The following is a 23,721-nucleotide window of genomic DNA, read 5'->3' as shown; positions in this document are numbered from 1 at the left end:
TGTTGCTTCTAAACTGTAACCACATGATATTTTTGTATAAAAGGGATGTAACAAGTAGACCAGCTCCAACTCTAACTAAAATAGTAACACTACTTTATTGTTAAGTAAACATTTCAATAATTTTTTTTTTATAAAAAGTTGCATTGTAAAAATATAAAAAATTGATTGCAGATTTGATTTTTAAATATATTAAATATCGTATTTTAAAAGAATTGTATGAATTAATTTAGTTAATATATTCAATAATAAATTTAGGGGATAAAAAGGAAAACAAACATAAAAATGAAAGTGAAAAGGGTAAAGTTTTCTTGCTCTCATTATGCCTTGCTTTTAAACATAAGGGTGTTGGAAGCAGCAGGAGCTGGTGGGTCTAGAGGCTAAATTTATTTTGTGGGGGCAAAATTCACTATCATAGTCATCCCACTGCCAACATTACTTTTAGTAAAAAAAAAATCTGCCTTCAAAATTCATCCCTACCCATATTTCCAACACATGTCTTGTATCTTTCCAGACCCACTTGTTTTCACTGTCCCCAAAACTTCTGTAAAATCTTACCAGGGGCCATATTTAACTTTCTATACTTCAAAGAGAATAAACAAAGGGTACTTCTCCAATTAAAAGATTTTCCCTCAGTTTTTTTTTTTTTCACCTTTAATGATCAGTATTCATAATCTAAAAAGCCAACGGTAAGGAATTAAAAGCATCCATGATATCATGTCAAAACAAGTGCTAGTGTTCAGACCAGGTCCAACACTCCTTTTTCTAGCTTTTTTTTTTTTTTTTTTTTTGAGTTTTTAATATTTCTTGTGAACTGGCAAAAGAGAGTATAGAAAATAAAGCTTGGAAGTTTTTGCTGTATCTCTCTTCTGTTTTTTTCCCTTCTTATTGAAGATTATATAAGGTGAGATAACCTGAATTTCCTTGCTGCTGCCCGCTTTCTTGTTTAGAAAAATTGAAAGCAGGGAGAGACAAATCAAAAGCACCAAACTTTGTCCAGTTTCCTGACATATTCATTTTTTGTTCATAAGCCAAAAGAGAAAGACCCATATCTCCAAACCTTTAGATCTTTCTTTTACTCGAAGAAACCAATTTGCAGTTTTAAATATATCATCTTCAATATTGTTCTTTAGCTACAATGAGAGACATTGTTTCTTGTTTTAGTGAAAACGCAGTAAATGTTTCTCATTCTTCATGTTCTAGCTATTCAACCAATGCTTGCATCTCTCCAAGCCTAGTGCCTTCAGTCCAGAATGCAGTCACAGGTATTTACAAAGTCATTCTTTCAACCGAGAAGCAGCTCTTGATCAGAGTCACTTGGTGCAAGAATCAAACCGGTCAAGGCCTAAGCATAAACTTTGGTGATGACCCTTCAACAAGTTTCAAGCTCAACACGAATTTGAGGTTTTTCAGGAAGAAGAAAGGCAACAAAGTGATTGAATCTGATCATTCGAAGATCGAAGTCTTTTGGGATCTTTCTACGGCCAAGTATGATGTAGGACCCGAACCGGTTGATGGATTCTACGTCCTGGTCATGGTTGATTCAGAGATAGGCCTTATTATAGGTGATATGGCTGAAGCTGTCACCAAGAAGTTCAAAACTACCACCACAGTTGCTAAAGTCTCTCTCATTTCTCGGGAAGAACATTGTTCAGGTAATACACTTTATTCCACCAAGGCTCAATTCTGTGATACAGGCATTATACATGATATTATGATCAGATGTAGCGGAGAACATGAAGGGCTAAAGTATCCAGTTTTATCAGTTTGTATCGATAAGAAGACAGTGATTCGTGTAAAGAGACTGCAGTGGAATTTTAGAGGAAACCAGACAATATTTGTTGATGGATTGCTAGTTGATCTGATGTGGGATGTGCACGACTGGTTCTTCAATCCTGCCACTGGTTCTGCTGTATTCATGTTCAGGACAAGAAGTGGATTGGATAGCCGGCTTTGGTTGGAGGAGAAGTTGGTGCAGAAAGATCAAGACAGAGTTCAATTCTCGTTGTTGATTTATGCCTGTAAGAACACATAAAGAAACTACTGACTTTGTCCATGTTTGTTTATTTGTTTTAATTTCTCATTTTTTTTGTCCAATTTTCTTTTCTTTTTCCCCTTTTCTACTTGAAAGAAATAGATACTTAATTCGTTGATCATATAAGAAAAGAAAATAACTTGAGCTGCAGAATATTTTAGTTTTCTTGAGTCGCAGAAATATGAATTATAGAATAACTAAATATAGCATTCGAATTAAAGTTAAAATTTAGGTCATTTGATTCATGCAAATAATTTTTAAAAAATAAAATTAAATAAATTTAAAATTCAAATCTCATCGCTACAATCATTTTCTCTTTATCTCCTTTGTAAAAAAAAAAAAAGTTATTTTGAATTTTGATATGTTTATCTTATCAGGATGGTAATCAAAATTTGCCAAATTAATTGTCAGAAATATAATCTTAACAAAGGCAGTAAAAATTTGAAAGTAGGACATTGTTGTGAGGTTCAAACAATTGAAAGGACCGTAAAAGAAAAGACAGCTCAAACAAACTTTTCAGGATTTTGAAGGGTATCAATGAAGATTTGCTAGAAAGAATTTGGATATATTGAAAGATATCAAGGAAGATTGCTTTTGCCCTTAAAAGCACAAAATAAAGTTGGGAATCTCCTGATAATAATCAGAAGCAATTTGACCAAAGAATATTTCCATTTACATATATATAATATTTCTTGTTTATTAGGCATACAGTAAATGGATCATTTCCGCTTTCTTTGGATGCTTTCCAAGGCCAAGAATTAACCAAATTTATTCATCTTCTTGCTATTAACTGCTTTCTCTAATTTTCTTTCCTTCCATGTTACTTTCTTTTCACTGTGAATTTGTTTTATAACCCAATTAAGTCTGACTATCAAACCATTGTGAACATGCTCATGCTATGTTCCATCAAGCATTAAATCAAGTTTGAACAAGCTTTTAGCAATCTTGGACTTGCATGTTTGATACCTTCTGTCACCAAAGGATAGTACTCAATTATGCTCAAGGAGACTAGGACCCCTTATGCCTTACCCCCTCTTTAGTAATGACTATGGTCCCCTTGTTCCCTTGAATTAATAATATTTGGTCCACAAGCAAGAAGCAAAACTTTCCAAAAGGACACTTGGACTCAGTTTAACTTAGTTTAACTTAGAGATGACACTAAAATCTTCAGGCTTTAAGTACTCTTATTCAGACTCTTCATTGGAGCATCAGAAGCTAAGGATTGCAAAGGGTATTTATTTATTTATTTATTTCGCACAAAAAAGTCGCAACAAAAGAAGGGATTGCGGTGTTGGAATTTGAACTTCGGATTTATTGGATGATACCATTTAGCGGTGGTTATATAAACCGATTGAACTAAGTACTCAGTTTGCAAAGGGTATCGCTTGCTAAAGAGTAACATTAATTCTTTGGCTCCACCCCTTCCCTTGTTCCTGTGAAATTTAAATGAAGACAACCAAGAAATGCTGATAAATCCTCTGGACATTATTGCACACAGCAGAAAAGGTTTTTGAATATCTTGCAGAATGTGTGATGGTAAAAGTAGTAGTTGACCTGATGTAGGTTCACCAGCCTGGTGTTGTTTCCATTTAATTTTTTTATAGTTAATACTTTAGCATTTCACCATTTACAAATTTCATTGAATCTTAGCTTGAGGAAACCATCTACTTTACTAACAGGACAGATCTTCCAGTGGGCCAATCTCAAACAGATATAATTCTGGAATCATTGGGGAGACATGCCAAGGATATATATATCTCTCTGGTGTCTTATCTCTACTATAGTTCTGCTAACATTAATGTTCTGTATTAACTCAGAATTAGACAGATAAAGCAAAACTTAACAACTTATCTGTTGCTTGGACATTCATTTTATCCTTAACTCTCAAAGGATAAGTGCTGTCAAAAACAGACAAACTGGAAATGCGGTGGCCAGAACCATGATCAATGTTCCAAAATAAAGACAAACTTGCTTTATGGTGCGTAAATGAGAATGTTGGGACAGGAGTTTTAAAACGGCCAACCACAAAATCGAAAAGGGTGAAAAGATATGTCGTTAGGTGTGCGCTTGACTCTTGAGGCTCACATTCTGTCATTGTTATGAAATATGAATGATGATTATTACTACTGCTATTTCTTCTAATGGAAGGAACTTTAAAGTTTTCTTGAAACCCAAAACTGAAGCTAAATTTATTTATCATTCATACTGTTGAAGTTGTTGAGAACAATTCATTTGATTAAATTAAAGTCAATGAAATAATAGAATCCGGCAATTAATCAATTGCTTTATGTGATCGCTATGAAAAAATTGTTAAGCAAAAATACCTCAATTTAATTACACTAGCAGAAGCATAATTAAACAATTAATCAATCAATCAAGAGATAGTAATTTAACGTGATTCAACCCAATTGACCTTTGTACATAAATGAGAAAAAAGATCTATTAATTTTAGAGAATTATAAACATACAATCCATATCAAGCACTTATAATCAATATCTATAGGTTCTCTAAATATTTTCTAATTCTATAGAATATTATCAACCCAAACAAACATATATACACACCCATAAGATGTAAATCTCTAGTAGTCTTATGAGGTGTCTATCACATAAAATTCTACTCTCTTAAATCTTTTTTTTCATACCTAATCCTATAGATACTTTATATATTTATAAGTATACAAACTTAATTATTAAGAATCACTTTTCTCTTAAATTTTTTTTTTTACAAGTCAAACTTAACTACTAAGAATCAATTTCCTTTTATAATTCTTTTTTTTGCAAATCTTTTCATCCATCAAGTAATATCTAACCAATCCCAAACAAATCTCTTATGGGATTTGATTCACTATTCCCAACAATCTTCATCTTAACTTAAATTTCATCAAATCATTTGTTTTCATGCTAGACATGTTTAGCTCTACTTATAATGGAAGTCTCACAATTATCTTTTTTTTTATGTGTTTTCAAGTTTTACGCAAACCGATCCTCAATCTTCAAAATATAAACTCAAATTCTTCTATTGAATCAGGCTCCTCTGAGCTTACTTCTTTCTATGTCTCAAACTTTCAGCTATAATATTATTTGTTGGGGATCACCATAGCTTTTCTACTACTTGTTATTAGACTTTGCTACTTGCACCAAAAATAAAGCTTTGATACTACTTGTTAAACAAAAAAGCCTCAATCCAATTACACCAGTAGAAGCATAATCAAATAATTAATCAATCAATGAAGAGATAATAATTTAACATAGTTCGACCCAACTGACCTACATCCACAGATAAGAAACAAGATCTACTAGTTGTAGAGACCTACAAATATACAATATATATCAAGTATTCAACAATCAATATCCATGGGCTCTCTCAATCTTTGTTAGTCCTATGAAATATTCTCAATCCAAACAAATATATACCCTTGTGCACCTATGCACCATCTCTATGTGAATCATCTCAGTCTCCTCTAATTCACTTACAAACATTCAAACATATACACCCATAAGATATAAATCTCTAATAATTTTATAAGGTGTTTATCTTTTAAAATCCTATAACTCTTTTACATTTTTTTTTCTCATACCTAACTTATAAAGACTTAACCTATTTATAAGTATACAAAACTTACCTATTAGGAATCACTTTCCTCTTAAAATTCTTTTTCTGCAAGTCAAATATTCTTATTAAAAATTTTTTTCCTCTTAAAATTCTTCTTCTACAAGTCTTTTTGTCCATCAAATAATATCTAATCAATCCCAAATAAATATCTTATGAGATTTGAGTCATTATTTCTAATAAAAATAACATTTGATATATTTAGAGTTTAAATTCTAAACACATAATCTTTTCTTTTATTTTAAGATTACAACCTCTTATATATATATATATATAATCGATGAAATGCATAACCCAATTAGGATAATAAAATTTTCTTTTAATAGTCTACCATATTTTGACATTTGAAATTCCTTTGTAATCATTAGGACATCTTAATCTCATTGAAAATGTGTTATGATATGCAAGTAGAAACTTAAAAATTCAAACTTATGAAACTTTTTTTGTAGGATAAAATCTTGAGCGAATCAAAATGGATAATACTTCACAATTTGGGTATAAGTTTTCACAGATGATATCAAAGTGGTCACAAGTCGAACGGGAGTTAAATATTACACCTAAAATCCCAAGTGAATTAAGTGTTACATGGTGAGAGTTACCTTTAGAATCCTAATATTAGATGTGATTCTAGTTTTATGTGTACTTTATATTAAATTTGATAAAAATTTCAAATTTTAATAGAGGAGTTTATAACACTCCAATCTCATACTAAGATGTTTTGAGAATCGATATATCAGTGAAGATTTAAAAACTCAAACTTGTAAGATTTTTTTTTTGTAGGATAAAACTGAAAACTTTTATATTAAAGCGAATAACATCTTTTTGGTTGGGTGCAGATTTCCTCATTCATGGAGTAGATTTGGTGTATTGGAGATGATGATGATTGATGGTTTTGGTTTAGGTTATCTTGGTATGTGTTTTAGTTAGAATTTAGGGGAAAAAAAAGCTTTGGTTTTCCATCACAAATTCTTTTTTCCAATGGCTTTAGAGATTATTCCACCTATTCTTCACCAGTTTTGCAATTTATTTGTTTGAAGACCACAGATAATAATTCTTCATGCATTTTCCTTGTGACATTCTTTTCTTTTGAACAACCCTTTAGAGCGTCAACACTTTCAACAGATAAAATCACACGAAAAAACACTTATTTTGCTTTCTAAAGAAGGTATGGTATTGAATTATCATGATTAGTTTTTGTACTTGGAATTATTTCTCATTTCATCTAGTTACTTTAACTTTTGGGAAATATTAGAGAAAGGAGATTTGAAGTGAACTCAATTCTTCAAGAAAAATTATTTGTCACGCCCCAAATATAAAGATTTAGGACGTAACAATGTTATATATATTCATAAGACGAATCTCATAAGTATGCAAAACAACGGATATCGAACTAAATCAAAATCTTTAATAATCTCCAAAATAATACTTTACAAAATCTCGAATCTACAAAATTATATCATTTATAAATTGGTCGAAGATAATAAAATTCTTATTAGCAAATATTTTAGAATCAATAATAAAATACTTACTTGAAAGCTATACCAAGCTAAAGACAAATGCTAATCTTACTAATTCAAGTAGTTGTCGAGATTAAGCCTTTCAAGATATAAATATAAAAATCTGAAAAAGTAAAAAAAATTAAAGGAATGAGTAACGGACATCCCCTCAGTTGGATTAAGTATGCCATACAACATTTAGGCCAAAACATTAACTAATTGATTCAAAAATATTTTAGGTAATATTGTATTCATAAACATATTCTCAAAACCAAATTCTCATATCACAAAACGGAATCAAATATCACTAAATTATAAATTTATTTAGTCTTTCGTAACATACTACGATCACACTTAACCCCTATGGCATATGCCATAATTAGAATTTTTCTTGTAATGTAATAGAATAAAAGTATATTAGAAGCAATTAGATCGTTGTACTAATAATCATAATTAACCCGTTAGTGTAATGGGATAAAACAAAAATCACAATAATCCCTTTAATGCAATGAGACAGAAGTTATCACCAATGACATTGTGAACCAAAACTATTATTCTCAACCGGTGGCATAGTTCAAAACATGTATCAATATTATAAAGTACATGTCGATATGACTAACAATTAACCCCGATTGGCAGGGTTAGAGTATAGTTATACTAGGAGACAAAAACCAACAATATATTTTTAGATTACCTAACATATACAAATTTAATATTTATAAATTTTTTTAAAACATAATTCATACAAAGTAAATTCCATGATCATTCCAAAACAAAATTTCATATTATGACAAATGATGGATATATAAATATATTATTATAAAATCATATTCGGAAATCAAAACAACATCAAACCATATTCCAAAGTCATAACAAATAAATCATATGTACATTTTGCATACTCAACCCGATTTATAAAACAAATAGACAAAATAATATATATTATATATTTTAACTCTAATTATATTGAGGCTAATTTTTAGGGACATAAAAATCGAAGAGATATCAAGTTATTTACTTGAGCGCTAAACCGAAACTTAAGCAGCAAATCACTTAATTCTCTTAGTATCTTAATAATTCAAGAAATATTAAAAAATTAGAATTTATCTCAAAAACATAAATTTAATAAAGCAAAACTTCTGCGAGTCATCCTAAGCAAATTGGGTTGAATGGCAAACTTTTCGACAATTCAATACTAATTGAAAATATTTTTTTTAGCATATAAAACAAATTTTCTTTTAATATAGCAAAATACCTAAAATTAAGTATAACTATTAAATTAAAAATTAAAACATAAAAATCAGTAGCAATATATATTTTTACAAATATTTAATTTTTAATACTTAATAGTAATCATTTTTTTATAAATTTGAATATAACTTAATAAACATTTAACATTATTAAAAATATGGAATTAATATAATAAAAATATATTAAAATAAGTAAATCATTTAAAATAATATAACTAAAACTTATGTAATTTATAATTAAGTAAATCAAATAGTGGTTGAAAATAATTTTTAAAATAATTAAAAATGAGAATTTCTAAATTATGAAATTTTCACATTTTTGTGATTATTTAACTTAATTTGAACTATAAAATCTCGAATATCCTATAGTTCTTAGTGACAAAAGAAAGCATAACTTTAAATTAGGAATGTAATAACACAAGTTAGAATTTTGTTTTGGCAAAAATGATTTCCAAATATCGATGTTTTGAAGGCCAAAACTAAACAAATTATCATAAGCAATTCAGATTTTTTGAGTTTCATATTCATAAAACATATTTTGGGGCTTCGATTCTCTTAGTTTATAAATTATTTGAACAAATCAATTGTACCACTAGAAAGTTCATATTTTGTACTATCAAAAGCACCTAAATTTTGACCAAATCAGCCACTGAAGTATGAAGTTTTGGCAACTTAAAATTGAGTATTTATAATTGTTAGAAACTCAAAAATAAAAAACTTGAAACACTATATTCTCCTAAATTATTCAATTAAATAAAGTGCCACATACACCATTAAAAAGACCTTGAAGAGACCTTTCTATTAGAACCTACAATTTAACTAAAGAATTATAGGAATGTTGTCTGAAAATTTAAAATATTAAAAACCTAACATAATATTTGAGTTTTTCTCAAAAAAAACAAAAATTAAAGAGTTTAAAAAGCAAGTATTACCTCCAAATCTTCAATTATACGATTAAATTCTCAATCTCAACCATTCTCTTCTCTTCCTTAGAGTTTTTTTTTTTCTAACTTTCGTATTCCCTTTCCTTTCAGAGAAATTAGGGAAGGAAAACTTCCTTCTGTTTTCTTTTTTTTTTTTTTAATATGGGTTGGGTCAACTATTTAGGATATAAAATAGGGCTTGGGTATTACATTATTATGAAATCAAATGCTTTGGTGCTGATATTACTATTTGAATATAGGACAAGCTTATTTAAAAAAATAGATCTATCTTCATGAAACAGTAACACTACTTGGGAGACACCAGCACTAGGCTTATCAATAACCATAGAATTTGGTTAATAATAGAATCACCATCATCATTGGTTCTTGTAGTTTAATTGGTAAGATCAAATACTTTGCTTATAAGATTTAAATTCGATGTAAATATTCTTTGATATGCATTTGAAAATGGTTTTGTGATACTAATCTAATCTGGTGATTAAAAAAAAAATTGTTCTTGGAGTCAATGTTTCAAGTTCTTCACTTGCATTTGCCAATCATTTATCCTCCAAAATGTTTTAATTCTTCAACTCCTTTCATATCGGTTTCTTATATCTCCAATACTTAGCCTAGGAAGTCCATTCTCAGTTGTGGAAGTTCACCAACTCTTACAAGATTATGGCATCCGAGTTGACGAGATCAAATTAATTAGCAATAAAAAATTAGAAGAAAGTAGTCTCTAGTTTGACAATGAGCAAGATGAAAATAGCTTTGGGCTCTTTTGTTTGACGAGTGCTTTTATAATCTCTATATATATCTACTATATATTGATGTATATTGAAGAGTTGGGCTCGACTCAGTTGTTAAAGAATAAAGATTTTCACAATGCAATGTTTTTCCCTCAGTTTGTCTATGGTTTCTTTACTTAAAGTTGTACTTCTTGTTTGATGTAACAAAAGATTAACTGAGGTGGTGTGAAGGCCTGCAGCAGGGGTTTAAAGTCATTAGTCTCACTCAAATCAAATGGACTCCCTTTAGCAGGAAAAAAGTTGAATAAATGTTATCAGAATTAAGGAACTTAAACAATAGGGTTTAGATAATACAAAGAATTTCATCCAAAGTAAAGGCTGAGTATATTTTTAAAGCTTAGTTTCTGCTGTTCTTGTTTGGATGGGCTTTCCATCAGTGATCAGACCACTTTGGGTTTAGAGAGAGCAAGGGCTGCCTTATTACTCAGCAAAGTAAATTCAAAAGCTACCTCGGGTGCCTAAGAAGTGAATGTTGCCCCATAGACTGAGAGACAGTGGTTCCTGAGTCATCATCTGAAAGCTTACTAGTTCATTCCTGTTTCTGCCTTCTGGCTATAGCCAAATTATTATTCCAATTTCTTGGTTCAAATTTTCTTTTAAATATTGAAGAAACTTCGATACCAGTCAGCTTTTTCACGTGAGTTTTACAGGTTAAGGATGGATTGAGTGATCCATGGTGTGGAAATAGTTTTTGTGGCTTTTTGGCTAGTTGGAAAGTGCTTTGCATAGCCTGTAAAGATGAATTTAACAACATATATTTCATCAGATTACATCTCAGTTTTCCAACTATCATATATTGCTATAATTAATTTTTAATATATGAATTCTCATTTCAAGATGGGAATGATCTGTTTGATGTTGAATGTTTTCCTTTTCATCATTCAGATCTTGAAGCTTTATGTAAAAGGAAATGGATGCATATGCTCCCTTCTCCAACCCATTTCTCGTTAAGGCCCCATTTTGCAACTCACCGTTAAATATTCACTGGACACCCACAAAATGGCCACCATGCTACTGTTGTTTTCGTTCAATTATTTTCCCCTGAGCATATCTTCTTGAATCTTGATGTTATCCTACGAATAATTAAATCTAGTTTTCAGTTTCCCAGCTGTCAATTATATTTATATCCTTTTGATAGGACAAGTTGATGTTGAACTCAGAGATGCATTTTCTTTGATCCGAAAGATTTTATCTCACAAAAAATCTTCATACAAGTATAGATTAGATCCTCATCATATTTCAGCGTGGGATTGGGTGTTACGACAAAAGTTCTCTGCTTAGCATAAAATGGTTTCGTTTACTTTGCTGCTAAGAAGCAATGTCTAGTTCATGAGTACAGTATAGCATTTAGCTGTCTAAAAAGTGTGCATTATAAATTTGGTTGATAATCTTATTCATATAGAAGTTATGATCTTGATATCTTTGTAGAAAGCTATTCCAGTCAACCAAGTAAATTGATAATAGATGGTTTGTGCTGGATTAAATCATCTTCTCATCATTTTACTTATTTTGGGATGTAGAGGTGTGTACAAACAATGGATGGAAAACCTTGTCCTGCATTTTTCAGCTACATCAATTATGTTATTTAAATCACTAACTAGAGATCAAATGTTCATCGATTTTGGCGAATTGGTGATCATGTGTTTCTCGCTACATTAACCATGTAAATTTATGAAGAGATAATGCTTGACTACATCAGGTACCAATTCATAATGGATGCTTTCATCGATAGAAGGCTCCAACTAGGTGCGTTTTCTTGTGTTTGTGTAGATAGATGATAGAAGTTTAAATAGCAATCCAGTTGAAAAGTAAGTAGAGATATAAATTTAACATCCATGAGAAAGGAAAGCAAAAAGTAGGTTATCTGTTCTTTGTATTTGATGTTTCGGAACTGCTCATATCATCTAGAAATTCATCAGAACATTGATAGAAAATAATGGAAATAGGAAACCAATACCAGTGCTCAGTGAGTTGGCTGCTGAAACGACCTTGTCTTCTGCAAAAACATCATTAAAACAATCAGACATCACAAGATTGCAACAAGAATATGGATCAAATGCAAACTTGAAGAGATCAGACGAGGGGGGTACTTACTGCACTCTTTTGCATGGCAAATGCACTTCAACCCAACACCACAATTACCATTAGGCTTTTTACATTCATTACAGATATCTGGTACATGGTCAGGAATGTCGAAAGAAATCCTTGTCCCTAGCTCAACTCCTTCGTAGTCTTCCTCACTAAAAGACCTTCTATATACCCTCCTGTAATCTGAGCAACTCAAATCTTTTGGATGAAAGTCAGCGTCAAGCTTTTCAATATCTTGAACGAGTAGACATGGATATGGAACTTTAATTTCCTGTTTCTGGACACCGGAAGCAGCTCCACACATGTGTAAGTGAGTGCAGTTGTGGATCGATGATGATGATGTGGGATACCTTTTGTGTGAGCACTTGAAGAGAAGAAGTGAGTTGGGCTGAGGAGGAGAAGGGAAACCAGCAGAGAGAAGTGCAGGGGATACATAGCGCTCTGAAGAAGAGCAAGAAGTGTGAGAGACTGTCAGTGTTTTACTTGTATAATCGATAGAAGATATGGGAAAAAGACCAAGAGAGGTTCTGAAGTATAGCTTCTGAGATTTGCATTTGATCATGCGGTTTAATGGGAAGGAGTTAGTGGAATTTTGACTCAAGAAGGATGTCTGAAGCCGAATATTGCCACAGTCATTTGTGGGAGCGTGTTGGGCTGTGGAGTTGGTGAGGAAGAGCACAAGGGAAAGAAGAGAATGCAGAAAGTTGAGTTTCTTGAATGTTTGCATTGTCTTCCTTTTTTTCCTTTTCCTTGTTTGTCCCTTCAGATGATATGAGCAAGATTGCTGAGATCGTGCCTTTGATGATCAGAGCAGATAAGAAGGCATAAAACAAATAAACTACTTCAGATCTGCTAAAGGGAAAGTTACATTCTCCCCAGTCTTTTTGGTTTTTGGTGGCATCTTTGGAATCATATTGGAAGAAATGGCTGTATCTTTCATCTGTTACACTTTTATTTACTTCCGAAATTTAGCGTTCCCACATGGACTTCCATTTTCTTTTTTCAGTCATCTTTTTCCAGTGGAATATTGCTTTCCTTTAAACATCCTTTGTAAGATTCCTGCCTGTTTCTCCCCTTTGCTAATACTCAATTCGGACATCAAGCTGATGAGGTTTTTTTTTATTTAAGTCAATAATTTGAGGATAAGAGAAGAGATTTTAGAATTAAAATTTAAATTTATTAGATGTTGATTGAGATAAACTCTAATTCATGCTAACGGGTCTTTGCCCCACTTGTTTCTTCATGTATTTTTATAGACTACCATGTTCATGGCCTTTAGTGCTAAGTATATGCATTTTTTCGCAATTGATTTACTCGTATTTACATGTGAAATTATGACAAAAAAAGTAGCTATCTTGATGCTTTTTTTTTTTTTGAACCCTCTCTTGCAATTTAAGAATTATTATGGCAGACAGGATTGTTAAGATGGGACCATCATGAATAAAGCTAATTAACCTATTCGCTGCTCATCAATCACATTGATCAGGTGAAACAACAAAGTCAAGAAAGTACTTTTATCCTTTTTCAGGATTTTCTGGTGCATATATATTACCAGTAAGGCTAAAAAAAATACTGCTGTGAAAAGGATTTTATGGTTCCTCAGTCCATTCATCAGCAAGCTAAATGTCTTTGATGCATATAAATAATACAAATTGAGATTTTCTTTTTGGAAATTGGTAGCAATGACAAGCAATAAAACATAGATGCATAAATGCAAGAGAGATCGGCATAATAAACCGTCAATATTAATTTCCTGGGTAGCTTTTTTTTTTTTTTTTAATTGTTGAAAGATCTTGCCGGATCATGCTGGATACTTTGCTAGAACAGATGGAAAATCAAGCAGCACAATCTTGTCAATGGCTGTTGAAAATGTAGCAGAGAATTCAATGTGACTAGGATGGCTGACAAACGCTGTGTAGTCTTCTTTCTTGTCGAATGTCATCAAGAACGCATGGGTAAATCCTTGTCTGAGCATCTCTTGACCTTCTATGTCTTGACCCCTGTTAGAACAGATTCAGTTGATGAAAAGTAAATGATTTCTTGATATTGCCCAATAAAATGATTCAATTGTTGCAAACCATAACCAAAATTAATTAAAGAAGACACAAGAACTGACCATTCAAAGGACTTGACAGCATCAACCTCTGAAACTAGCTTTTCCATTCCTTTCAAAATCTCCTCCACCACCACATCTTCCTTGAACTTAACAACAACAAGATGCTTGAACCCTGCCATTTTCTCCCCCTCTGCAACACACTACTCCTTTTGAAGTTTGAGGTTTGAACCTCACAAATTTATACACACACCAAAATTATTTGTGTCAACATCCACAGTCCCATCTGTCCAGTGTGACCAATCACCATCATGACCAAGGGGGCAAAGTCTTTAGTCTCTCCTTTGTTATACAGGATCTGCACCTCAACATAAGTAAAGGGTGGGACCCACCAGTCTGCCATTTATTTGCCCCACCGCACAGTGAAATTGTCCTCAGCCATTGTCGTGTATCTTTCTTTGCCTTTTGCACATGAAGTGGGGTCATGTGTAGTTGCATTTTTCTTCAGATTTGAGATCTTATGCACCTGATTTTCACAGGCATTATTATCACATATTCACATGACACAACCTCTTTTCTTTTCTTTTCTTTCCTTTTTCTCTCCGACTTATAGAACACAATGTTTGTTGCTGGACTTTTCTCCATGTCCTCCCCGTTACTTCCAAAGTACCAATTATTCAGAGCTTAGTTCATGGATGACATTGATCACCATACTTATCTTTAAGGAATCTTTATTATGAGACTTTTTCTTAGAACATGAGCACCATGAATGAAGAGTTGAGGTCATATCTGCTATCAAAATTTTTATGATTAAGGACACCCTTTCCTCCACAATTTTGAGATGCATGGTTATCATTTGCCCAACTTGCACCAGGGTTACATTTTCATTTTGTCAAATAGCATTTTGCAAATATTTGATTAGTCAATTCAAAAAGATTTGTTTAGATTTTTGTTAAAATAATACAAGAAATTAAATGACAATTTTCTTCAAAAATGATCAAATCTTTGTAATTTGAACAATATTAATTGGTGATGACATTCTTCTATTTGCATGCATGATGCATGATAGTATAATCTTCATTGTTATACGCTAAAATCAACTGTGCTTTGTAAGAAAAATGTGGGTCAGCCTTCTAACAATTACTTATTTGATAAATACATTTCCAAGGGATCATCTCAAACACTAGTTTTCCATGTTTGAACTTGGGAACAATGGTAATTTTTTTAATGCATGAACCAATGGTAATTCAAAAAGAACAATATGATACATATGTAAGCCTTGTTACGATTAACGTTTTAATTTTAAAAAACGATAACAAAAAAAAAAAAACCTTAATCTTTTATCAACGGAAATAATAAGGAGAGGTGAATATACTATTTTTTTTTTGTAGCGTTTGATATAAATGATTACACTAAAAATCAAAATGATTTAAACATGATGATTAAATTACTATATTTAGTAAGTGTTTGGTTATTTACGTGATAGTGATATTAGATTATCAAAAGTGATTAAATTATTATTTTGAAAGGTAATATAATTTTTATTTAAAAAAATAAAAAATTTTATCACAAAAATAAAATGATATGTAAAATTAATAATATCAATATTATCTATTTAATATGTGAATTAAAATATTACTTTCACTTAAAATTATAATTATTTTATATTATAAAATTTTATTTAAAAAAAAAATTTATTGTAATAAATTCAAAAATAATTTATGTTTTTTTAATATTTTATTTATAATATAATTTTTCTTTTTCTTTTATTATAAATTTAATAAATTAGTTTTATTTTTTAATTTAAATATTTTGTACATAAGTTATATTATATAAATTAGTTTATTATCAATAAATATATTTATTAATTTAATCATATTATATTTAAAATAAATAAAAAATTATTAATATTTTACAAATTATTATCTTTAAATAATATTAAAATCATTAAATTACGTAACTATTATAATATGCATAATTATTTATATATTTTTTAATAAAATAACATTTAATTTTTAATAATAACAAATGAGTAATCTTTAATTATTAAGTATTAATGATTATTAATCAAACAAAATATTTTTAAATCCTCAGTGATAAAATTATTTTAATAATAAAATTATTTTGATAATTATATTACCTTAATAATTTTGTAAAAAATATCATACATTACCTTTACGATAAAAACTAATATTATTATCACAAAGCCTAGACAACTATGATAAATTGCAAACCAGTTAAGTTTTTGTCCTTAAGTCAGCCCTCAATTTACATTGGCTAATCGTGGGACTATTGATATGATATATAAGATAAAACTTAACCTTATATTTTTAAAGAATTTTTTTTGAAATCAAATATAAAAATTTTAAATTAAAATAAATAATACTTCAGGAAGATTGCAAATCAAACAAAAACGCTACTATTTAATTATCTTCTGAAATCTTATGAAAGCAAGATCCAATCATACAAGTGGAGATAATATGTACAGTCCTGTGGTATCGATTTGAACATTTTTTGTCCCTCTATACTTTAACCTTTCCCCTAATCATATTAAGAGGGCATCCTCCCTTCGTGCAAGGAATAAATATTTGAGTGCGCGTCTTATCTAGCAGTGGTGTGACCCCAAAATCCATTATTACAGTCAAATTCAAAGGCCCGGCCCTCCGTCGTCATCATCAAGTGCGCGTCTTATCTAGCAGTGGTGTGACCCCAAAATCCATTATTACAGTCAAATTCAAAGGCCCGGCCCTCCATCGTCATCATCAACCGTCGTCAGGACCTTTTCGCTGCAATGTCTGAGTTTGAAAGGGACAGTGGGTTAGCGACAAAGGGTCTAGACGAATAGAGTTGCTCCTTATTGAAGCAGCACAAACGTTATATAATTTATAGCACCATATTTTTCAGAAAATAAAAACACTAGCTATAGGTTATTCATCCTTGATTAACAAGGAAAAAGGTAATAATACTGTTAAATTCCATGGAGGTCTTTTACCATGCATTAACCTTGTTAATTTGTTATGATGATCACTGTTGTTAGTGTGGACATCAATACCCTGATAGATTTGCATGGAATCAAACTTGATGATTTCATTAGGAAAATGGGTCGCCATATCAATGGTTAAACGTGATTTTCCTGACCCTATTGGACCCCCTCTTTTCTTCTCCTCTGGGTTCTCCTCCATTATAGAGGTTTAGGGTTCTAGCAGGTGAGTCACTGCTTTTTTCCATCTCTCTGAGTCTCTGACGTTGAATTGAATTTGCTGAGCTTAGAAAAGAAGCTGGCTTTCTGGTGGGCTTTTTGGGTCACAAACAGCCCAATACAAAGGCGCTCAAAAATGGGTTTGGGATAGCCTCATATCTAACATCAGTTTTGTTCAGTTCCAAAGCCCGTAAATTCCAGGCAAATGCAAGAAGACCAAGAAGCCCGTCACTTATTCCTTTTTTTTTTTTTTTTTTCTTATGATTCGCAATTTCATTGAGGAAAAATGTAAAGATTTTGATTATGTAAATTTAGAAGAAATCGATCTTAATTGTTGAAAGAAGAAAAAAAATTATTGAAGACATGTGAGTATATATATCTGGAGTCAACTTCACTCCATATATACCAAGTACACAAGAACATAATTTTAACAAGTAACAACTCAAAATGATAATCATACACCTTTCTTTTCATCTCTCTGCAACCTCCTTAATTACCAATCATCTATTTCACTTTCTTTTTCATTTTCTGTTTTATTTATTTATTTATATATTCCTCTAGAATTTCGGTTTAAATTTATATTTGTTTCCAGTTTCGTTTTCCATTGTAGATGATCGTTTGATGTGTGACAATAAGCTTGTATTGATATAAATTGGAGTTATCCAAATTAACTAAAATCGCATCCCTCTCTCAGCTGAAAATAGAGAAAGACAAACTGTTAATGGGTTTTTTTTTTTTTTTTGATGTTTCCTCTACCCAGAAAAACCCAGATCAGAGCAGCAGCTTTCATAAACAACCATCCAAAAAGAAGGAAAGAGATAGAGAAACAGAAAATTATTCTTCTGTTGAATGTATATAGACCCCCACCGGAAGCTTCGTTTTTTATCTAAAACGAAAAAACCAAGCCCCAAGACCAAAGAAACTAGTTTCAGTTTCAGTTTTTTATTTTTTTTCCCTTTTTCTTAACCAAAGTAAGCGATTTGGTGAGGAAGTTCATAAAACCAAATATGCTGATCACGCTGCAATTTGGAAATTGTTGCTATGATTATATATATAGTATTTAATTTCCAGAAGAAAAATAGCAAGCAAAAGATTTAGGTGGAGCAGCTAGCAACGTCTTGAAGATCCGAACATTTGATCAAGAATGATGACGAGAGCCATGGTAAAGTCCGTCCTGATAGAATCAGGCTGAACAATAAGACGGAAGACGTCGGTTCCGAAGGCAACTCCTCCAACAGCCTCTTTTCGCTTGATCGCGGCTACTAACCTCCTCTTCTCATCGAACACGGCACAGCATCGTTGGGAATATGATCCCTCAATCTCGTACATGATGTTATTTCGACTGTCACTGTTTCCGGGGCTAACGTAAGCCAAGCACTTGTTGTTTAGGATGTTCACTGATTTCCTGACTGAAAGTCGGGGATTCACTGAGGTTTCTCCCTCGTAAACCAGCCAGTTGTCCCCCAGGCTCATTTTCTGACAATTAAACGTTGAAACATCACCATTGTCAGAATCTGATGGCAAATGTAATGTCAAACTTATGTGTGAAGTTGGAAAAGGTACCTTGCGGCGGATAGTGAGGAGAGGCTTTCCATTGGCATCCATGAGAAGGATCTCAACCTTGTTGCCTTCCATGTAATTATCGACCCTGAACACCAAATCACCTTTAACATCAAACACCGTGAAGCCGTTACAGTTGAACAGCAACGATTTCTTCCAGACGGTAAGAACCGTCTCCTCGCTCGTGTCAGCTGCTACTGACGGCCTTTCGGAGATGATGGCATCGCTGCCGGTGAAACTAGCGTTGGGATACACCTTTGTCATTCGCGTAAAAGGTTCCAGCCTTTTGTAGCTCTAATTTGGAAAGACTGCAAATTGCGAGTCAACCAACACTAACTCAACTCAATATGATCAAAACTAGAGACGATAGAAAGGAAAAGGAAAAAGAAAGCAAAGCCAGCCTTGGACCTTGGTTTGGGTGGTCGAGTTAGGCAGATCTACTACTATATAAAGGAAGAGAAATGAGGTGGAAAAAAATTGATAATTTAAAATATGATATATGATAAAATAATATGATATAAAAATAAAATATAAAAATTATATGATTTAAAATTATAATAATTATATATAAATTTAATAAAAAAATTTATATTTTATATTTTTATATAAATCATTATATATAATTTTTATATAAAATATAATATAAATATATAATATTTTATATTTTATATGATATAAATTTACGAATAATCATGCTACAAAATAAAAGAACGCACCGATTGAGTCTGGGTACAAAAGTCTAAACCAAGTGCGCCACCATTTTGTAGAAATCAAACCAGCATTTGATTGGAAGAAGAAAACAGTTGTAGAAAGTGAAAGGGAAATGGAAAGGGATGGATTGGCGACGATGGGCGGTGAGCCATCCATTGACGCATCTGACAGAGACGAAAGGGTTAGAGGATTAGAAAAAAAATAAAAATAAAAGCCATACCCTATCTTTGCTTCAAAGGCAGAAAATAATAATTATCTTGGTACTATTAAAAAAGGTTAAAATTGTGGCTGAGAACCAGTTTGCGGTGGTCGCCAGTGCACACATGTCGATTGGCCAATGCTTTGCTTTAGATATTTTTCTGACGACGTTTACCATTGACCAATTCTTTTATTTTTTAAGAAGTCCAAAACACGAGTTTATATTATTGTTAATAACCTTGCAAGTATTTGATTGGGCGGGACGGCTTGTGGGACTCTCTCTATCGTCCTGGAGCTATTATTATTACTATTATCTCTCTGCATTACTAAATTTGTAGCGATTGATACAAAGGAAGGGTTTCGCGTGGCATTAATCTCTATTATTTTATTTTATATTTTATTAAATTTATTTTAATTTTTTGTTTTATAATTTTTATTTAATTTTATAATTTTATTTTTTATTAGATAATTTTTATAAAAATCTCATTAAAAATAAGAATGATAGAATAATTCAGATTTAATTAGTTTTGAATAAATTTAATACAAATATATTTTTTAAAAAAAATTAAAATCAAGTTCTGATTTTTATTTTTTTCAAGTTGAATTTTTTTAAAAAAATAAAATTTGGTTAAAGATAAATTTAAAGTGTTTCACCAAGGTGTTTACATAGCACTTTTTTTTTTTTTTTGGTATTATCTGTGTTTTCTAAAGCTTTTTTTTTTGGTTTTTTAAATTAATTTTTTTATTAGATAAATTTTGTTATAAAAAGTTAATTGAGATGAATAAGACAAAATAATTTATATTTAATGAGTTTTGATTTACTAAGATCTAATTAATGTATTTTTTTTTTAATTTGAGATAATTGTGTCAAGATTTTTTTTTTTTAAATTGAATTTGGATAAAAGTAAAGTTTATCTTACGTCCATTCCTTCGTATATATAACAATATATATTTATTATTTATATAATTTTATATTAATATAAATTTTATTAAAAATTATTATTTAATACATTAATTAATAAATTTTCTTGCCACTCCATTTGTCTTTTTTTTGTTATTTTTTTGTTATTTTTTTTATTTTAGTTATTAGATAAAATTTAAAAATAATAATAATTGTAGTGGGTGACAAACAACCTAGTTTTGATTCATTATAATTTATTCGAAGTGATTTTTTTATAAAAAATAATGGGTAAAGCTTTTTTTCTTTAAATAAATTCGATCAAATCGAAAGAAATATTTTATTTTAAAACTATTTGGGATATATAAAAGAATATATATTTTATTATTTATTTAATTTATATATATGTATTTTATTAATAAAATATTATTTAATATTTTAATTTAATTAAAAATATATTTATATATAATTAAGTTATAATTTATATTAAAAATTAAATACACTTATATTTGTTTATATTATCATCTATTAAAAATTAAAATAAAAAATTTACTTATCACATATTAAAAAATTTTAAAAAAATAAAAATAATATTACAACCAAACGTAAATATTATTATTATTATTATTCGCCTCTCTATCCGCCACCCACCCAGTTCTTTCACTTTTTTCTGGTGAGACTGAGATGTAAAGTTTTAACGTTTAGTAGTCCCAAAATTATTAGATATAATAATTTAATAAAAACAATATAGATTTTGAATTACTTAGTACTCATTTTCATTATCTTAATTTGCTGTGCAAGTGGTAATGGCCACGAGATCGATCGTGACGAGTTGATTTTTTAATAATTTCATTTGATTTTGTTTTGATTTAAAATCGAATTAATATTTTTTATATTTGATTTTGATTTAATACATATATGTATAATTTATATTTAATTAAATTTAATTTAAAATTAATTTAATTATTTTATTTTAATAAATTTTTTTTTAATATACATTTTATTTTAATTATTATAAATATAATATTTTTATTAAATTAAAATATTAAATAATAATTTTATTAATATAATATATAAATATAAAATTAAATAAATAATATATATTTTTATATATCCTGATATGACGTGGGACTGAACATTTTACAATCGTCTCTAGTTTTATTTTTTTAAAATAATACATTCCAATCTTATCTTAAATTAAAATAAAAATCTTTCTTACCGAATTTCAACACGTCAAAATAATCTTATTATTTCTGTAGCATTAAGAACATACCCTTAAATCATTAAAGGCTCGAATCCCAAGGTTTTAAGATTTCAACTCTATTAGGTGTGGAGCTAGCACCACCAGTTCGGATCAAAGCCCCAGGTTGTCCAGATTGAGATATCTTAACCTATATAGTCAAACATGGAATTCAAAATTGATGCAACTAGAAAAAGACTTTACGTTTGCATCATCATGATTTGGCGTGAAGCTGCTTTAGAATGCATATGTTCCCTGCATATTAATTAACTTTGATGCACAAAGTCAGTTTCTGTTTCTGTAAAAACACTTTGATTTGGAGATATAGAGTAAAAGTCAGTTTGAATTGATTAAATTAATCAAAATTAAATAAATTTGATTGAATCAATTTTTTAAGTTGATTAAATTAATTAATTTAATCGGTTTTTTATTTTTAAAATTAATAATTGAATTAATTGAATTAATCAATTTTATAATAAGTAAAGATAAAAAAAATTGAGATAAGTATTTTTATTTATTTTTTTCTAGTAAAATATTGTTAAAATTATTTCATTTTTTAATGATTTAATTTGAATGATATTTGAGTTTAAGTTTTATTGAATTAAATTTATTGTTAAATAATTATTCATAATACAAAGAAAAATTATAAAAAAATTTAATTATTTAATCGAACCGAACAAACTAAATAGATTTTGATCGGTTCGATTATAATCGATTATTTAAAAATTTTTGATTGATTCAATTATTCATTAAATAAAAGTCGATTAAGTTGATTATTGATTTTTTTCAAGTCGAACCGATCAGTTGTTCACCACTAAATATAGTTGATGTTAAGAGGCTTTTTTTGTTTTTTTATGATCCATTTATATGAGCAATGAGATTGATTTCAGTAAGATTAAAAATAATAAAAAAATTATTATAATTGGGATTGAAAAAAGTTATTATAACTGTGATTGAAAAAAATATTTTAATAAAAAATTTATTTTAAATGGATCTCATTAGAATTGATATTTGAATTCAATTGATTGTATGACGAATTAAATCATACCGTATAAAAAATGCAATGGAATTCAAACTTAGCCTTAATATCATTTGCTGTTAAAAGTTTTAATTGCTAATGATCTATATTAATTATTTGATGAGGAAGCTTTAGAAATAAGCAGGTAACTTTCATAATTTATTGATTGCATTACATGAATATAAGTCCTTTTCTCTATTTCTTTTTCTTCTTTCCTTCCTAATCTTTCTAGGGTCTGTCTCGTATCAGGCATTAAAGCCATATTTGATAGGGGTGAAAACAAAAATCGAATTGATTCGTAATTATAGTGTTTAATTTGATTTGAATTTTTTTTTTATTTAGCTTGAATCAAGTTTGAATATTAAATTTGGATTGAAAAGTAAAAAATAAAAAAAAATCAAATCAAATCAAATTATATATTTTTTTAAATTTTTATATATTTTTAAAATTTTTATAAAATAAAATAATAATTTTATATCAAAATATAAAATTTTATATTAAAATAATATATAAAAATTAAAAATAATAAATTAAATCGTTAAAATTTAATTCAGTTCGAATCAAATAAAAATTTGATTTAAATTCAGATCAAATTTTAAATTTTTATAATATTATGTAATATTTAAAAAAAAA

At 29.6% G+C, this 23,721-nt stretch overlaps 4 protein-coding genes across 4 annotated transcripts; 1 reads left to right on the top strand and 3 right to left on the bottom strand.

The window, feature by feature from the left end:
• Positions 1–560: 560 nt before the first annotated feature.
• Positions 561–2,218, top strand: LOC111302102 (uncharacterized). The gene has a single exon (XM_022898040.2). It carries the CDS (start codon positions 1,136–1,138, stop codon positions 2,030–2,032), a length of 897 nt encoding a protein of 298 aa, XP_022753775.2. The 5' UTR covers positions 561–1,135; the 3' UTR covers positions 2,033–2,218.
• Positions 2,219–11,903: 9,685 nt separating this feature from the next.
• LOC111302101 (uncharacterized) lies at positions 11,904–13,135 on the bottom strand. The gene is made up of 2 exons (XM_022898039.2): positions 12,218–13,135; positions 11,904–12,119 (listed from the first exon to the last, which is right to left on the bottom strand). The coding sequence occupies exons 1-2, from the start codon at positions 12,936–12,938 to the stop codon at positions 12,028–12,030; spliced, it is 813 nt and encodes a 270-aa protein (XP_022753774.2). The 5' UTR covers positions 12,939–13,135; the 3' UTR covers positions 11,904–12,027.
• A 652-nt stretch (positions 13,136–13,787) lies between these two features.
• LOC111302100 (stress-response A/B barrel domain-containing protein At5g22580-like) lies at positions 13,788–14,487 on the bottom strand. Its single transcript, XM_022898038.2, has 2 exons — positions 14,328–14,487; positions 13,788–14,211 (listed from the first exon to the last, which is right to left on the bottom strand). The coding sequence occupies exons 1-2, from the start codon at positions 14,444–14,446 to the stop codon at positions 14,013–14,015; spliced, it is 318 nt and encodes a 105-aa protein (XP_022753773.2). The 5' UTR covers positions 14,447–14,487; the 3' UTR covers positions 13,788–14,012.
• Positions 14,488–18,488: 4,001 nt separating this feature from the next.
• On the bottom strand, positions 18,489–19,443 carry LOC111302099 (LURP-one-like protein (DUF567)). Its single transcript, XM_022898037.2, has 2 exons — positions 19,027–19,443; positions 18,489–18,939 (listed from the first exon to the last, which is right to left on the bottom strand). Exons 1-2 carry the CDS (start codon positions 19,285–19,287, stop codon positions 18,571–18,573), a joined length of 630 nt encoding a protein of 209 aa, XP_022753772.2. The 5' UTR covers positions 19,288–19,443; the 3' UTR covers positions 18,489–18,570.
• Positions 19,444–23,721: the final 4,278 nt, after the last annotated feature.

This window comes from Durio zibethinus, chromosome 15, assembly GCF_047325235.1.
Source record: "Durio zibethinus cultivar Kanyao isolate XHJ-2024 chromosome 15, ASM4732523v1, whole genome shotgun sequence".
NCBI lineage: Eukaryota > Viridiplantae > Streptophyta > Magnoliopsida > Malvales > Malvaceae > Durio > Durio zibethinus.
This window is presented reverse-complemented; position numbering and strand designations above follow the sequence as displayed.

Excerpts from the sequence above, each read along its gene's own strand:
- LOC111302102 (XM_022898040.2), top strand. The coding sequence starts at position 1,136 with ATGAGAGACATTGTTTCTTGTTTTAGTGAAAACGCAGTAAATGTTTCT.
- LOC111302101 (XM_022898039.2), bottom strand. The coding sequence starts at position 12,938 with ATGCAAACATTCAAGAAACTCAACTTTCTGCATTCTCTTCTTTCCCTT. Across the intron at positions 12,120-12,217 it reads TTGCCATGCAAAAGAGTGCA|AAGACAAGGTCGTTTCAGCA; the intron begins GTAAGTACCCCC and ends ATGTTTTTGCAG.
- LOC111302100 (XM_022898038.2), bottom strand. The coding sequence starts at position 14,446 with ATGGCAGGGTTCAAGCATCTTGTTGTTGTTAAGTTCAAGGAAGATGTG. Across the intron at positions 14,212-14,327 it reads GCTGTCAAGTCCTTTGAATG|GGGTCAAGACATAGAAGGTC; the intron begins GTCAGTTCTTGT and ends CTGTTCTAACAG.
- LOC111302099 (XM_022898037.2), bottom strand. The coding sequence starts at position 19,287 with ATGACAAAGGTGTATCCCAACGCTAGTTTCACCGGCAGCGATGCCATC. Across the intron at positions 18,940-19,026 it reads TCCTCACTATCCGCCGCAAG|AAAATGAGCCTGGGGGACAA; the intron begins GTACCTTTTCCA and ends TTTAATTGTCAG.